The 17054-nt window shown below is 49.9% G+C and overlaps 1 protein-coding gene across 7 annotated transcripts in view; it reads right to left on the minus strand.

Annotated features, from left to right (window-relative positions):
- KCNT1 (potassium sodium-activated channel subfamily T member 1) overlaps window positions 1–17054 on the minus strand; it is an 80340-nt gene that overhangs the window by 51791 nt on the left and 11495 nt on the right. For 5 of the 7 annotated variants that reach the window (XM_027687631.1, XM_027687632.1, XM_027687629.1 and 2 more), the window contains exon 2: window positions 14595–14774. In XM_027687631.1, the coding sequence (XP_027543432.1) occupies window positions 14595–14774 (180 nt within the window). Of the gene's footprint in view, window positions 1–14594; window positions 14775–14930; window positions 14985–15340; window positions 15415–17054 lie in introns of those variants that run through there. The other 2 variants (XM_027687634.1, XM_027687635.1) reach the window with 2 other exon arrangements.

Genomic DNA, 17054 nt, shown 5'->3' on the forward strand with positions numbered 1-17054 from the left:
CTGCTGCAAAACACCTCCCTGGGCTCCCTGGCAGAGCTCACCAGGAAGCAATTTCACAGAGACTTTCAAAATGCCAAAGTGATTCCCACTTTGCAGTCTTAAAGGACTCCAAGCCTTTTTTTTTTTTTTGGCATGTCATTTTTGTGGCAACTCCACTTCTGAAGTATTAAAATCGTAACGAAACACGAAGCAGTGTTCACTTATTACGTGGCACTGAGAGTTTCTGCTTTAAAGGTGGAGAATTTCAGCTCCCAGAAACTTTCTTAAAACTTTCTTTTTTTTGAAGCCCACCACAATTCCATGAAAAATGATCGACATTCAAAGGACAAAGTCTGGCTTTGGGGTTCTCCATCAGCTCTGCCAATTATGTCTCAAGGTAATAAAATTTCCTTTCCCTCCCCAGGGTCGTTGGATCATGCCAGGTCCCATCTCCCAGACATTTTTCCCTTCTGTCACCATTCTTTTTGTAATACATTATATAAGACAGAGAAAATGGCAAGCCCATATAAAGATAAACTCACAGTGTGCTGCAGAAATGAGGCATGAACTCCATGGAGTCTGTGACAGCCTCATCAGGGTGTGTGGGAAGGACTAGAACAAGGGGTTGTACCAGACCATTGATCTCCAAGTACGTTTCTTATTTTAACTTCAATGAGAAAAATCTGCTTACCCATCAACATTGTGCTGCAGCTGAGAGTTCTGCTGCCAGACAGGAGTTCCTGCACCCAGGGGATGTGCAATTCCCAAGTCACCTGCACCCAGGGGATGTGCAATTCCCAAGCCACAGCTCATGCTGTGCCCAGATGCTGTTGGGAATCTTGACAAACAATCTCTTTCTTTACACCTTCAGCCAAAAGCAGGGGTCAGCACCAAGGCATTGAAAGGAAAAGGAATGTTCCTTGTGGCCATCCAAAGCACCACCACAAACAGGTACAGTGTTCCCCAAAGCCTTAAATGCAGCAGTTACAAGGAGTCCTTTCACCATGTATCTACCCCTGTGGCGTTCTTCTGAAATAAATGAGTAAAATAAGGTGGGCAATGACTGTGTGGAATTCCATGACCCTGATGTAAGAGGCTCCAGGAGCCTCTTCTGTACAAAAAAAACCCTGAAATTCTCCCCCAAAGTCCTGTCCAGCTGTGCTGCCTTTGTGCTGAGCACGCCCAGCCAGGAGAAAGAGTTGAACTAAAGCCACAGAAAAAGACCTTAAGTCAAGTTATTATCCTGTCTCACCAGGTTTTGGTTCAACTTCCATGACCAGCTCATCTGTTGGGAAGGGAATATCCTCTCCAGGAGAGTCAGTGTGACAGCAGATGCTGTTTCACGGGTGCCAGGTCTTGACTGCCTCATACATTTACAGTAAAAAGCACACTGGGAAAAAAATGTCTTGGCCTGTTCTCATCTCTCACACAAAGACACAAAAAAAAAAATTTAAAAGGAATAGGCTGCAATTTTTTACACAATGTCTCCTTAAAGACTGAACTGCAAACATCATCCTCTCCATTTATATCCATTCTGGCCAGGCAGGAGCTTTTAGGACAAAAGATGGTTTAATAAACAGACATTCATAACAAGTATCAGACCTTGCAGCTTCATCATGTGGAAAAAGAGTCCATTAAACCAAGTGAGAAACTCCCTGATAACTGAGGGTGCCTAACAGGATTAAAATTAAATTCTATCATGACTATGTTAATATCTGCACCAGCAGGTTCAGCTGTGCTCCTTCTCTCCCTAAAATCTGCTAGTGGAAAACAGAGAGAAAAAAGCTTAGGGGGGAAAAAAGGCCTTAAAAGTTGGAATAATTTGTTCCAGCTCTCTGAAGTTTCTCAAGAAAAGCAGCCATCGGGTCCCAGAGTGGATCTCGGAGCTCTCCTGGGCTCACTAACACACGCTGGAGCAGCAGCACCCTCTGTGCCTTCCATGAATCATCCTCCCTCGAAAGGGAACGGGGGATCACACCAGGACATCAAAACAACGCTGGGAAAGGGCACGGGACTCATCCAGCCATGCATTTCATCTGTCTCTCATCATTCCCTGCAACAGAGAGGAACATCCCTCCTTTGCCTTCTCCCTCCTGCTAAAATCCTGATCCGTGCTCCCCTCGCTTGCTCAGTCCCTGGAGTTTGGGAGTCCTTCCATCAGGAAGGAATCCCCCCCTCGGACGTGCACAGGGTGGTTTGCACACGTCTGTAAAGCAGAGACATTTGTGCTGCTGAAGCCTGGGAGGCTGAACATTTCTGAGCCACAGAGCTCTGCATCCGGCACTAAAACCATTTACAAGTTCTTAGCACGAAAGAAATATTTCCCACCAGAGACCTTAACGAGAGCCGACTAGAAATTGGTTTTCCTCTCCATTTTCACACAATAGCTGCTGGCAGTAAATCTCTCCATCAGCACTGGGCAGTTCTAAGTGCAGATACTGTGTGGGAAGAATCCAAACAAAGTGACAATACCGAGCATTAAGAGCACTTTGGAGGGAGACAAAAAGGAAAAATTGTTGAACACCAGCCCTGGAAGAGGCTGATGAGCTGTAATGGCCCTTTGTGTCACCACCTCACACTGACAGTGACCCCACAGATGCAGTCCCTGCACAACAGCTCTGGGATGGCAACTTGGGAGATCTCCGTGCTGGAATGGGGCTGTAAAGTCTTTCTCCACATGGAAAAACCTCATGGTGCTGACTCACTGACCTGGTGTATCCTGAGGTACCTCAGGCAAGCAGGGATGAAAGGAGGGACAGAGAACATGAACATCCCCTTTCTTGCTGACACATGAGTGAGCACATTCATGCACATATGTGTGTGTGAGCACCTCAGGAAGGGGATGTCCCTGTGCCAGGAGCTGCTCCAGATGACTAGAAAGACCAATCTCAAGTCATCTGAAGTGGGAACTGAAGTGTCAGAGAAGGCCTTCAGTCTCAGCAGCGTGGGAGTAATTGCATCAAACTGTAATGAGGCAAATCCATCTTCAAAATTCCAAGCTCAAAAATGGTGACTAAATAGCTTCCTCAAATAAATGCCTTTCCAGAGACCAGCTGTAACTTCTTGCTGAGAAATACGGGCACCACCTAAAACCCACTTCTGTCCTTGAACGAACACCGTGACTGCGCATTAGAAATACCAAACCAAATTAGCACGCCAGTGTCCGTGCCAATTATTTCAATTAAACTCTCTTCTGAGAGCCAATTACCACCCATTTTATTAAATTAGGAATTTTTCAAACAATACTCCCATGCGGAGCTTTCAGCCCGGATGCAATTACACCCTTCACGCGTCGACATGTGGACACCGGGCAAACGAGTTTCTCTGAGTCTCTGCAGTGCAACCACAGGCACAGTATGGCTGAAAGGAGAAGTTTTAGGCAGGGTTTTAGCTTTGAAAAGCTGTATTTAGCACCCGTCTGCAGGAACCCTTTCTGGTTAAGCTGCTTTTTGCTCACCTACCAACCAGCACTTGCACGCAGCGAAAAGGCCACTCTCTAATTAAACTGCTCTGGGGAACGATTAAGGCACTCAGAAATAAGGCAGCGTGGCTTGGCCAGATGCTCATGCCCTAGTGGTAAGAGTTACATGTGCTGGAGCAGGATTCCCACTGCTCCAAGGAGCTCCATGAGTCTCCCCGGTGGAAAAACGCCCACTTTTGGCAAAGGCCCTCCTTGCTCGTAAACATTTAACTGGTGGATTTTTTGCTGCTCTCTGACAGGATAACACATTTCTCAGCAATGTCACTCCTGCCCACAGGATGGCAAGGTCTCAAGCTGACATTTGCTAAACATCTTCACCACCTGCTCCCCCAGAACTGTTCCTCTCTCTCCTAGACGGAGGAGACCTTTTCCTTGACAGCTCCTGCCGCCGGGGAGACAGCACATACCTGCCACCCTGCCATGGTGTTGGTGCTTCATGCTCCAACAGCTCCGTGACACCCCACCAAGGCTGCTGGATTCACAGGGGCACCGACCCAAGGCCCAGACTCAGGGAGGGCTGTGAGCAGCACGCCTGGAATTTGGAAAGCCCGATTCCGAAATAAACCCGCTCTGAAGTCAGGAACTCGCTGCAGCAAAGCTCGAGCGAAGCGATGACTTTGCTGACAGTCACCCCCGGCTTGTCGGGAACGGGAATGAGACACGCACAGCGCGGCTCGATGACTCTGCCCACAGCCCGAAAAGTAAAGAGCTCCCCGCCTGAAGGGAGCTGCTAAATTTGCAGAGCCCCCCGCCCGCCCCTCGGGAGCCCGCGTGGGCTGCGGGAAGAGCGGCAGAGCCACCAATCCAAACACAGCCGTGCGGTGCCGGCTCCGCTCCGCAGCCTCCCCAGCGCACTCCCCCGGCTCCTCCCGGCAGAGCTGCCGATCCACGGCGCTCAGGAATGGAGGAGACACCAACCCCAGGGGTGGAGAGAGGGTCTGAGCAGCCCAGAGACCGACGGAGGTGGGAAAGGACCCACGGGAGACACAGTCAGCAGAACGGGCTCACCACGCAGAGACATCCCCACCCAAACTGAACATCCTGCAGATCCCCAACCCAGGTCGATCACAGATGCTGTGATGGGGTTTTGCCTCACCTTTAAGAGAAACTTTTCTAAAAATCCTGCTGTTGTAGCAGAGAACGACAGCACAAAGCACCCCTGTCCATCCCCAGCGGTGCAGGAGAGGGACAAGCCCCAGACCAGAGTGACAGGTTCGTCACAGTCCTCTGCAAACCAGGACCAGGGAATGGACAGCAAGGGAAGAAGCACAAGCAGCACCTGAAGAGAAGGGGAGACAACCTGCAGATCCACGTTTAACTCCAAGAGTTTCAGGACCTGCAGAGAGGAGGATGACAGCGCCTTCTTCAGGACCCTCGCACGTTCCCAGGGTGGGTGGAGAATCCCAGTCTCCAGCCTCGGCAGAGCAGCTGTGGCAGGGGGAGCACAGGGACAGCTGCCCAGGCAGGAGACATGGACATACCTCCTCCTTGCTCCCCCACACCCTACAGTCAGCACACCTCACACGCAAACACCCCACACCAGTCAGCTTTATGCAAAGCTACAACCAAAAGCTCGGTGGCAGGTGACAGCAAAGAGGCCTGGAGAGAACAATAAAATGACAGTTTGCCTGGATTTGGGGAGGTGTTGGACAGGAGTGATGTGCGTGTTGGCCTCAAGAGGGCCCCTCCACAGTGCTGTGGCAGAGCAGAGCAAAAATCATCTGTGACAAAGGAACTGTTGGCAGCAGGAGACGTGAAATCCAGCTCGGCAATCCCACGACAGCGGGACACAGAGCCAGGCACTGACACTGGCAGCCCCACACGGGTCAGGGCAGCGATGCCACAGGGGTGAGAAAGCAGCTCATGCCCGAGATGGACACCCTGAGGTTTGCACTGACCACAGTGAACACACACGCTCTTCTCCATCAGTTCATGCAACACCCAACACCCATCCAGGGGCACAAAGCCCTCTCTGGGTGGCAAAAGGCTGCCCTGCTCCCCAGGGAAGAGTCAAGGGCTTAGCCTTGCTCTCACACCACAGCTGGCAGCAGCTCCAGAGCCAGGGGAGCTGCAGCTGTAGGCCACTGGAGCATAACACTGCACACACTGGCATGGTGACATGGTGACATTGTGACAGGGTGACAGGGCACCGTGGGACAGCCAGCACCTCACCAGTGCCCAGCTTTACAAGCAGCAGTTTCACACTGAGCAAAACCAGGTTATTTCTGAGCACAAACAAACACAGCCAGGTACAAACCCAACCCTCGCTATTTCTTAGCTCGCATCAGGCAAGACCTGAGTTCATCAAAACAGCAACAGCACAAAGGGAAGAGGTGAATGAACCTCTTGGCTTCACCGGGGCACACCTCACCCTGTGTTCCCCCTCTCACCACACTTCAGCCTTTGCCCTTGAGCCAATCACTCACCTCAGCCAGTGAATTCACTGCTGTGTCACTCTTTACATCACCCAGCTGACCTCACAAGCTGACAGCGTGGGCTGTTGTCCTCCTGCACAATTCCTCCTTCCTTCCTTCCTTCCTTCCCTCTGGCTGCGCCCACGCCCTGGCCCGGCTCTAAACCTGAAGGCTGTGGCAGTGGCTACTTGTTCATCAGGGTACACATTTCTGCACACCCACACAACTGCTGCAGAGAGCCAGGCAGGGAAAACAACAATGGCACTGGATCGGGGAGAGCATGAGCAAGAGGCACCCTGTCCATTGCCTGTTCCATGGGGAAAAATTACAGAAAAAACACAGGGAAAACACACCTCACACAGGTGAGAGACTTTCATCCCTGAAATAGAGGGAATGCACCCAGCACATGGGAACTGCCCACAGAGCCACTGCCTTGGAGATGTCACAATCCCAACATGTTGGGTCTGTCTTAAACTTTGCTTTCCACCTTCCACTCACAAAACACCACTGCCATGTCCTGTGTGACTGTCAGCAAACAGCTCCAGGCTGTCTCCTGAAGAAGGATGAGCAGAAGAGAACCAGATGGTCTGTCTCGAGGAAAGCAGACGCAAGACCAAGCAACTGTGGCCCCCGTGCAAGTCCAGAGAGGCAAAGCCAACTCAAAGCTCCTGGAGTTCTTCCAGAAAGCCATGGATGGCCCTTGCAGAGCACTCCTGTCCCTGCACCACATGGTTGATTAGTCTTGGAACAGAAAACTACTCTTTAAAATGCTTGCAAGCAGTGATTTGCTCACTACTCCAGGCCTCCTGCTTGAAGGGACAAGTTTTCTGAGTTTGAAGAGTTTGGAAAACACACCTTTTCCTTAATTCCAACCTGCTAGGAACGTGCTAACATCCACAACTTCTCTGTCCCACCAAGACTTAGACCCTGCATTTCGACTCTATCACCACAAACTTCTTCACTATCAATTATTTATAACCTAGAATAATTAAAGGGGCCATGCTAAAGCCTATCAGGGGACCTGCAACCCTGAAAACCTCCTTCCAGCCCTCTGGCCATGCAGGGGAGATCTTAAGACACCCACAAGGGTGTTGTGGGGACAGAACAGAGAGCAGAGATTGTCACCACAGGGACCTGCCTTCTCCAGGAGATTGGACTTTGATCATCTCCCTGCAGTAAAACAGCCATAAATTTGCTAAAATAGTAACAAAATGCTTCACACAAAGAGAAGAAATAAGATCAGGGAGCAGATGAAATTCAATGCTATTATTTTATACAGAGTGTGAAGTAACAATGAAATCTGAACTCTGAACCAGCTGAAAGATAAGAAAGAATGGAGGATAATTTTTTTGTTTATTGTCAATAGGCTGATAATAGAAGAAATCTTCAGATTTGGGGACTGGGAGGCTGCTGCTGCTTCCCCTTGCACTGCCAACCCTTCCCAGGCAGCACAGCCCTGTTGGCAGCTGGCAGGAGCTTTGCACAGAGCCTGTATGACCCACTCTCTGAGCTGTCAGTCAGGAGGAATATGAGGTATTTTATTTGCAAATTAATACATTCATCTTTGCTACAGATCCAGGCAAGTGCCAGTGGAGCAGAGGCAAATGCAGCATGGCAGGGAAATCTGCACTTGCTGCAGGGCTTCACAGGCAAGGTGTTCACATCTGTCTTGATAATCAGCACTGAAAATAGACACCAGAGTATCAGCCCTCTCTTTCAGTGGAACTTCTCAGCAACACAGATGCTTTGATTCAAGTTTCAGCCTTTTATTCCTCTCTGAACCCCTCTGCTGCACAGTCTACCACTAAAGGAGTCTCTGAGATGCCTTACAGGGGAACGCATGGGGGGACTTATTAACCAAGATATTTAAGCTCTGCTTGTGATCTCTTTGGCCACAGCCACACAGGGGCCTGTGAGAGAGCAGCTCACACCAGAGCAGGGCTGGCATTAGGACAGGGCTGGCACTGGGACAGGGCTGGGTGCAGGAGGAGCCGAGCCCCCGACTCCCCTGAGGCGGCGAGCGGGGGATGCCTGAGCTCTGACACTCCCTACACACAGTCAGTCACTGAACAGGTTGTGCAGAGGAAAAGCAACGAGCACCACCTTCAGAAGAGCAGTAAATTATTCCCCTTGGGAACAAAGATGCAACTGTGACGAGATAAAGCAGTGGGAAAACATGGCAGGAAAATTTAATGCGCTCCCCGCAATTACAGCCGCAGCTGCCAAGTTGTTTCTCGTGCTGTCACCACAGCACAGCGGTGACAGTGCTGGTGTCAGCCTGACCTTTCACCCTCGCCCAAGGCAACACAACTCCCCCGTGGGTTCCTGCAGGCACAGGGCTTTGCTGGGATGACAAACACCATCACTGCTTCAGCAGATCTGTGGACACAGACTCACACTCACCACACTCCCTTGGTGCTAAAGCGACCCACGTCCCTGCAGATCTCTGCCAAGATCTCACATTGCAACCAAAGTTTCTCCTCCTGGCTCTCCTGACTCCTGTTCCCTGCTCTTTCCCAGGAGGTTGAAGCAGCACAGGAGCTCCAAGGAGCCCCAGGCAGAAAGGAGAACCCAGGGCCATGCACAGCTGGAGCAACCAGCAATGTCCCCACCCGGGTTCAGTCTCACGCCAAGAACACGTGGAAGGAGATTTGTCCCAGTCAACCTTGGCAGGAACCAAGACTCCAACATTTTCCATGTCCTTCTGCACTCCCTTCACAGGACTCTTTTCAATGAGGACTTTTGGTGTGTCCTGTCCAACTGGTGGAGGGGAATAAAACAATTCATTTTGCCAACGTGTTCAGTTTTCCTTGAGTAAGGCCAATGCCAGCCCCCAGGAGCTCCCCTGGGAATGTGCCCACCAGTGCTCAGCGCTGGGTTGTGAGGGTTGTCACTCCTCCCTGTGCCCTTCCCTTTCCCTTTGCCCTTCCACACATGAGAAACCAAAAAAAAACCAGATCCTCAACCACTGCAAGTCTCTGCTAGAGGTGCAGGGACATGACCCTCTGCCCCCCTTGCTCGTGCTCTCCCCATCACTCAGACAGGTAGTCTCTGAGAACCTGAAATGCTGTTTTCTCTTTCAAGCCCATTTGCCCAATAAATTGAAAAGAAACCAAAGGGAATGTAAATAAATGGGAATAAAACACCCCAGGGAAGGATGGAAATCTGAGCCCATAGTGTTAAATTGCACTAAATAACTGAAAATCAATGTTGTTCTTCCTTTTCATCAGGGCACAGCTGTACATTCTGCAGCACTCCAGGGACACCTCTGCTCGTTCCACCATCCTGCTACGTGCACTTACTTTTATTGCTACAAGGGCCCCTTCCTGACAGTAAAAACAATATCCCTGAAAAGAATAATGGCCATTTTTTAAAATAAAATAACAGATATAATTGTAAGAGAATTGCATCTCTTCTTTGCTCTATTACTTTCATAACTTTCCTAATATTCCTGCTGATGTCCAGGGGTACCTGCCTCAAGATGGATATTCACCAGCACACCAACAGCACACACAGGGAAACATCCATTTCCAAAACTCCAAACAGCACTGCAATTAAGGCACCACGTCAGGAATCATCCCTGCAGCCTTTAAGAACAGCTAGAAAAGCAAACCTCAATTAAGAATGTTATGTGTCATTTAAAAAAATCTACAGATACAAGAAAACCCAAAGCACAAGGATCGTTCCAGGCGGGAGCAGGGTCCTGCCCAGGGCCCTCAGGAGGAAACTCCTGCTTCTACTGTCAGATAGAAACTTTCTGACAAAGAGTTGACTCAGGAGAACAGCCTAATCCAATTAATAACTGTTCTGGTTCTGCTTTGCCAGGTGGCAAAGGCAGAGGAGAAGCAATTCAATTCCAGTGGCCACACTGACACTCCCAACTTTGGGGTCCCACCACCCTCCCCAGGGTTATTTATTACTCAGTCTGGAGCTGGGCTGAGGCATCACTACTGAGTCACCCCTTGAGAGATTCTGCACCCAGGGCTGTTGGGAGATGGGTCTAAACACTCCTGTTTAGGGAATGCATATTAGCAATAAATACCTTCATCCTGCTTCATAAGCAAGGGATCAAACTGCTGGGGGATGAAGAGTCTTCCCCAGAGGAATTTTGTGGTACATACGTAGCAGAGCTGGATCTCCTAATTCCAGGTACAAACCTTCACTAGCACAGATGCTACAGCCTGAACAGCCACTGCAGTAACTTAAAATATTGGCCATTACCTCACCTTCACAGAAATAAAAGGCCTCTAACTTCTGGATACAACCTGGAGTTTTCAAATTAGCATCTGCATCTTCCAAATAAAATGAGGAAAATTGCCCATTACATCAAATGTCAGTGAAGTGGGGATTCAGCCACAGGCACATTGAAGGAACCTGAGTCTGGAACACAAAACTGCCCAGCTCCATTAATGTAATGATGCATTTGATGAGGAAATCACTTGGGGAATGTTATCATGAAACCTGTCAGGGTAAGATCCTAAAGCCTGAGATTGCAGCACTTCAGTTTGCTCACACCAAGCACAGTCTGACCTATGATTTAGAGCCACCACTTGGTGACAATTAAAGAGACAAAGACCAGATGTCAGTTCACAGACAAAGAGTCTTCAGACTCTATTCAACTTGGAAGAAGAAACTTAAAAGAATTCACCCCAGTTGTTAAAAGTCTCTTTTCTTTGTTATGTAACATCCGAAAAAATCTTTGATTTGAAACAGGAGACGTTAAAATTTTTATAGAGATGTTGCTGAATTCTTCTGCACAAGCAGCTTTCACAAACATCCTCATCCATCAAAATGATTTTTTCCTGATAATTAGCCTCAGAAAAATGCACTTAATCAAAGTGACATCCATTACTTCTCAGTACTGTAAATAGGACTGTGGCTTCTGACAATGATTTTCTGGAAAGTGTTCAGGCTATTTAAATTAGGCAACAAATAAGCTCCTAATGACACTTTTCTGAGATACAATTTAATTTTATTTATGGGCTTTTTTTATACGTGGCCCAACCCAGCTGTCAGCACCGTCCAAGAAAAGAGAATGCAGGCGATCAAAAACTGCCCTAGTCAGGACAGCAGAGATCAAAGGGATGCCACAGCTTGTGGTAGAAGACAATATTTATCAATTCAGCAGATGTGCTTTCTCAGCTGCCTTTAATCAGCAATTCCAGTATCACTTCAGAACAGGAGCCTGCCTTCCTCACAGAGCCCAGACTCGCAGCACCCCTGGGATGTGAGCTCAGCTCCCTCTCCCTTCCTCCAGCCCCCTTGGCCTCACTCCTGCACAGCCTCCACTGCACAGAGGATTCCCATGCCCAGAGGAGTCCTGTGCCAGGCATGTGAAAGGGCAGCCAGGCACCAGCAGCACTTGTGCCCCTGGTTCTTCACCTTCTTTTTGTTTAAGATGTTACTCAACATCTTAACTTGCCTTTACTGTTATATTCCAGTGGCTCTGAATTGCCCTCAAGTCAACAAAACATCAGTGAGATAGGAAATTCAATACTGCCATAAGAGAGCAGAACAAATCCCTTTTTCTCCCAGTATTGACATTGACAGAACCTTCCAAAAGGGAAAGAAACTTCTGAACTGGACGGGATTAATGCCAGACAACCGAGGAACTGCAACGTTCCCAAAGAGAGCCTTCCTTCCCCAAAGCAGAAATTACCTCCCAGCCCCTATCAGTCAGATTCATGCCCTGAACAGCAATTTGTATCCTCTGGAAATTCTGAGCTGAAATGACAGTTAATCCTGTTTCTATAACCTAAGGACCTGCCTTGCAGAAATGCCAAGCCCAGAGTTTAAATCCAGCTAAGCCCAAAGCCTTCCACGTGCCCCGTGCTGGTGAGTTCCAAAGATGAGTCAGATGATCCTGGAAGGAGCACTTCCACTTGACAACTCCAGAATTGCCTGTCATTAGGTTTTTCTCTCTCTGTTCCACAAATCCATTTACCTCCCACATCCCTCTTCCAGTCGGTATTTTCCTATTTGCTTCCTGGCCAATTTACTGCATCCTCCACAGCCCATTCCAAATGTTATTTTTTAATGCTCGTGTCACTCAGCCTACCTGCCAGAGAGCAAGCTCTGCCTAGTTAGACTGACTGGCTTCACCTTTCACATCCTAAAAGCAGAGATAAATGAGGAGCAGCCAGTTTTACCTATTCCACCTCTCATTCACTGATTAGTTCTTTCAGTTCCAGAGGTTATCTGGACATGCTCCCTCCTCCTGCCATATCACAGCTCTCTAATTATCTGCTTGTTCCAACAAGCTCTCATCTCCTCAAGCTCCAGCATTACCTCATTCCCTCAGCTCAGCCCAGTGTTGGTCTCCTCAGCATCCTCTGTGATGAGGATGCACTAATTCATCTCTAACAGAGCGTTTTTAATGCTCCAGAAGCAGCAAAACCTACAGCCCTCCCAACCTTTTAGTCCTCTGCTGACCCCAGAAACCTCCTCACTTTTATCATTCCAGGGAAGTTTCCAAAAGCAGATATTTGAGACACTAATATTTTAGGCATTGCTTTCATAAATAAATGAGATATTTAGTGTTGTGGGCGTTTTCCCTCAGTGTTACATCTGTGAGTCCAATGAGCTCTATTTGACCATTCATAGTTCCCCACAGTGCTTCCATGGGGGAATTTTCCCCAGCACATCCCTGTAACAAAGCACTTCAAAGCACATCTCTGAGCTGCTCATCATTTATAAGCACAGCAAAGCCAAAAAGTCTTTCTGCTTTTCTTTTTCCTTCTGCTTTTCTCTGTCTTTCTGCTGACCTAAACCAGCTCCTGATCCAGTTGGTTTGGAACAGACTAATGTACTAGTTATAATTACTCCACTGAGCTTGGTTCATCCGTAAGATCCTGGTGTTATTAATGACTTGGGACTGAAACTTAGGCCTAACAGCAACATTTCCCAAAGCCTACAGCTCATCTCAACTCCCAGGGAAGTCAAGAGGGCTCCAGTGAACAGCAAATTTGCATTCCCAAACACGCTGTGAAATTATCAATATTTTCTAGACAAAGGGGAAATCAAACAACTAAAGAAAGCAACACATAAAGCCACTGAAACAGAGATATCTTAAGAAATAAGGGTAATGAATTCTTGAGAAACAAGGCTAATGAATTTAAAAATAATCCAGAGTAGCTCCACATTAAAATTAAAGAGGGACTCTGAATCAGAAACACCCAAATCGAGATGAAAATGAAGGTTAAGGGGTATAACCAGTGAAACACAGAAAGAACATAATCTGCAATTCCCAGCTTCTGTATTAAAAATGCTTTCAAATACTTAAATGAAAACTATTAAATCTTCAAAGAGCCAAATGAGCCGTAGCATAACTGCTCTGAAATCCAGACATTTTCTGCAGCAGGAATTTCATATCAACTTCTCGCTTTATACTATAAAACTATATTAATGTTTAAGTGCCTGTTAAGAAAATCTGGGCTTTAAAACCTTCAGGATCACAGACTCATTTTCGAGACAGACCAATTTTTTACCGCAGCTATAAAAGTTGGGAACGCTTACACAGAACATTTGTAAATCCCACATTCGTTTTCCAAAGCCAAATTCACTTTTTTTTTTTTTTGGATGACACTGCTACATATAAAAAATGAATTTGCCTTTTAATACAGACTCACAGAAGCCTTGGTGCAGGTACCAAACACACAGTTAGCCAAAGGCTAACTCCCCAGGAAATGAAGGGGTTCTTTTCAACAAGAATTTAATCTCTCTCTGTTTGCATCACACAATTAATTGGTGGGAAAAGATAACAATCTCAGTGACTCCCCATTAGCACTGCAGCTCCTGGGTATTTATGATATGAACAGATTTGAAGGGAAGGTTCTTGTTCCTCTTCATTTAACTGCTCTGCCCATGGAATGCACTTGCCACTCGTGGCATTCCTTCCATCCTTCACTCAACCCGGTCATAAATCCCTGCCGGCCAGGCAGGAACAGCAGGTTTGGTGCTCAACACATTAAGACCATTTCTCTGGTCAGCCCGAGAAGGGGAGAGTTGCACCACAACCCCAGCAGCTCTTTAAGAGTTTCTCTGCTCCCATCAGCACACCCTGCTGCAAGGACAGCCTGGAGGAGCCTCACCTCCTAAACTCTGCACATGGCAGAGATCCACCAGCCCCTCACCAACTCCATCCCGTACATCTCCCCGACACTGGTCCCTTTTCCTCCTTGCCAACCCCTGATGGGACTCCCAGACAAGCTGCCCAGAATACCCACACAGCTCAGCGCCTGCTGGCCCAGTACACCCACAGCTCCCACTGCCCAGCAGCTCCAGCACATCCCACCCTCCTGGAGCACCCAGATGTTCCCTCTGCCTGCTGTCCGAGGCATCCCTGCCCTCCATCCCCTTCACATCCCGGTGCCCTTCTCCCGGGCATGCCAACGGTTCCTGCGACCACCTCCCAACGCCCGCAGGCTCCGGATACCCCCGTAACCCCCCAAAGCCCCCCTCCCGCAGCGCGGCCGCCCCGGCCCCGCGCTCAGCACCGCGGAGAGCTCCGCGCCGGGCGGGGTCCGGCTGCGCCCGCGGCAGCAGCACCGCGGAGAGCTCCGGATCCCCTGCCCCGGAGCGCGCAGGGGTCCCAGGAGTGTGTCCCCATCCCCGGGCGTGTGTCCCCATCCCGGGTGCGTGTCCCCATCCCCGGACAGTGCGTGTCCCCTCGCTGTCCCCGCGCCCCCCAACCCCGCTGTCCCCCGCGCTGCGCCCCGAACCTGTCGTCGCTCTGGAAGGACTGGTCCCCCAGCAGCAGATCTCGGAAGCGGTACCGGGGCGGCAGGGGCAGCACCTCGGACTCCAGCTCCGTCATCTTCAGGGCGGCGATGTCCAGAATGACCCCGCTCTTGCGGCTCCCGCCGCCGTCCCCGCCGCCGCAGCCGCCGGGCGACGAGAGCCTGCGGGAGGAGACAAGGGGGTAGCGGTAGGTGAGGGGGCGAGGGGGGAGCCCTGCCCTGCCCTGCCCGCCGCCCGCCCCGGCACCTCCCCCGGGGCCGGCCCCGCGCCTCCCGCACCCCGCACGCACCGCGCCCCGCACCGCCGGCCGCGATTACATTGCGGGGCAGGCGGCCGTGCCCCCCCTGCAGAGAGCTCCCCCCGGGGGCATTGGGGGGTCGGGGACTCAGGCCGGGGGCCGGCGGGGTGGGCAGGAGCGCCCCGCAGGGCAGCGCCGGGCACAGGACATTTGCTGCTCAGCAGGCGAGCGACGGAGAGCAAGAGGAGCCAATGGAAAAGCCCAATCGCCGGGAGGAAATAAAACTGCTCGCAAGATAATCTACAGCTGCCAGCCGAGCCCGGATCCACCCCCCCCCCCAGCCTCCCCCCGCCACGAAAAGTAGGGATGGGAGGCAGACAAGGCGATGGCTCCACAGCCCCTGCTGGAAGCAGAAGCACAACCTCCTCCCTGGACTGCTGGCACTTAAATCATCCCAACAACCCCAGGATTAAATGAGAAACCACGAACACTGATGACTCAGTTGTCTGTCCAGCTGCCAAGTGCCGTGGCCAGGAGGATCTGTCACCCATCCCTCGGCTGCCCATGTCTCTGGTCCAGGGATGGGGGAGTGCAGTGCTGGGAGAGACCCAAGGTGGTGGCTCAAAGACAGCCCTGCCTGGCACACACAAAGGAGATGGACCTCAACCAGCTCTCAAACTGCCCTTTCAGAGGGTTAAAGGCTTTCTTTGGTCTCCTTTTTTCAAACCCCCTTTACCAACCAAAACATGGGTACAACAGCTCTGCCCATGTCAGTTTGAGCTACTAATTACAGCAGATTGGGGTTAGGCTGAAACTTCCCTTCACAGAATCCCAAGGCAACAAAGCCATTCAATGCTGTAAAGCACAGTCACACAAGGCAGGATCACAGCTCCTGATCCTTTCTGTCCTGGTCTCACCAGTGAAATTCATCCATGCCAAGACAGGAACACCAAATTCACAGACCCTTTCTGGAAAGTGGGGAAGTCAGGGAGAGCCTGGAAGAGGAGACGTGGTGCCCCTGCAGTGAGCTGATTCTTTGTCCATCACGTGTAACTCCGGGGTGTGAGGCAGCAAAGAGCTTGCAAGGCTCCAGCTCCTGCCTGTTCTACTTCCAAATATCTCACCCAAAGCCTCTCCAACCCATTCCAAGCACCTTCCCACAGCTTCACCTCCAGCACGCCCTCCACAAGGCAAAAGAGCTCCTGCCAGCTGAATGCTGCACCAAGCAGACATGGAGGGGTTTGCTGCTGGGCTGCAGGGATGGGATCTGAGGCTCCTCAGATCTTCTTCTACCTTTAACAACTCAAACCCCTGCAAACTCAGCTCCCAGCTGACCAGATTCCAAAGCCCTGCTCAGCTGTTGTTCCTGGGTTTCCGGAAGAGCAATCAGCATGCAAAAATTTCTGCTGAACAAAGCCCCAGAAGACAACCCAGCTCGCTCTCAGAGCTTCAGATGATTCTCACTGATGTTATTTGCCACTTAATTCCATACCCCCAGAGCTTTTCGGTTCCTTTTAGCTGCCATATGCACCGTGCAGCCAAGGCTCTGTGCTGAGTGATGCATCAGTGCAGGGCCTGGGGCATCAGGGAGGTTATTCCATGGTATTCATTGATCCAAAACTTGGTGTTTAAGATAAATCAAGCCAAACTCCTGTCAGCTCAAGCACTCCCTCTGGATTAAGTGATATAAATACCAAAGTTAGCTGACCATCTCCAGCTCACATTGCAAAGGAGGATCTGACATTAAGCCCACACAAAAAGAAGCCACAATGAAGCCTTTCCTCTTAAGAGTTTAACTGTGATAAATTAGGCCAAAAGCACACTGTTTCTAGGCCACCTCCAAGAAATTCTAGTCCAGCTGAGGTAAGGCCAGGACAGCATCCTAAAACTGGAATTTCAGGGGAAGAAAAAGTATGTTTTAAAAATCATCCTCTCTCTTATTAAAATCAGACTTTAAAGTGGGGAGCCAGGTGCCTGACTCCAAATGTGGGCAATTATAATTGTGTTTGAAGGAGACTGTCACACCCAGTGATCTCCACTGATTATGAAGTGCCTGTTTAAAGGAGCAGGTTGTTTCCTTTCCTGCACAGCCATGGACACACTGACTGCCATGTGGAAAGGGCACCTTTACACAGAGCTGCCACCCTGTCTGATGCTCCACAGCTCCCACTGTGGGTTCAGGAAGGCAGGTCCATGTTATCTT

Source organism: Neopelma chrysocephalum, unplaced genomic scaffold (assembly GCF_003984885.1).
Source record: "Neopelma chrysocephalum unplaced genomic scaffold, ASM398488v2 Primary Assembly neopelma1_74, whole genome shotgun sequence".
Classification (NCBI taxonomy): Eukaryota; Metazoa; Chordata; class Aves; order Passeriformes; family Pipridae; genus Neopelma; species Neopelma chrysocephalum.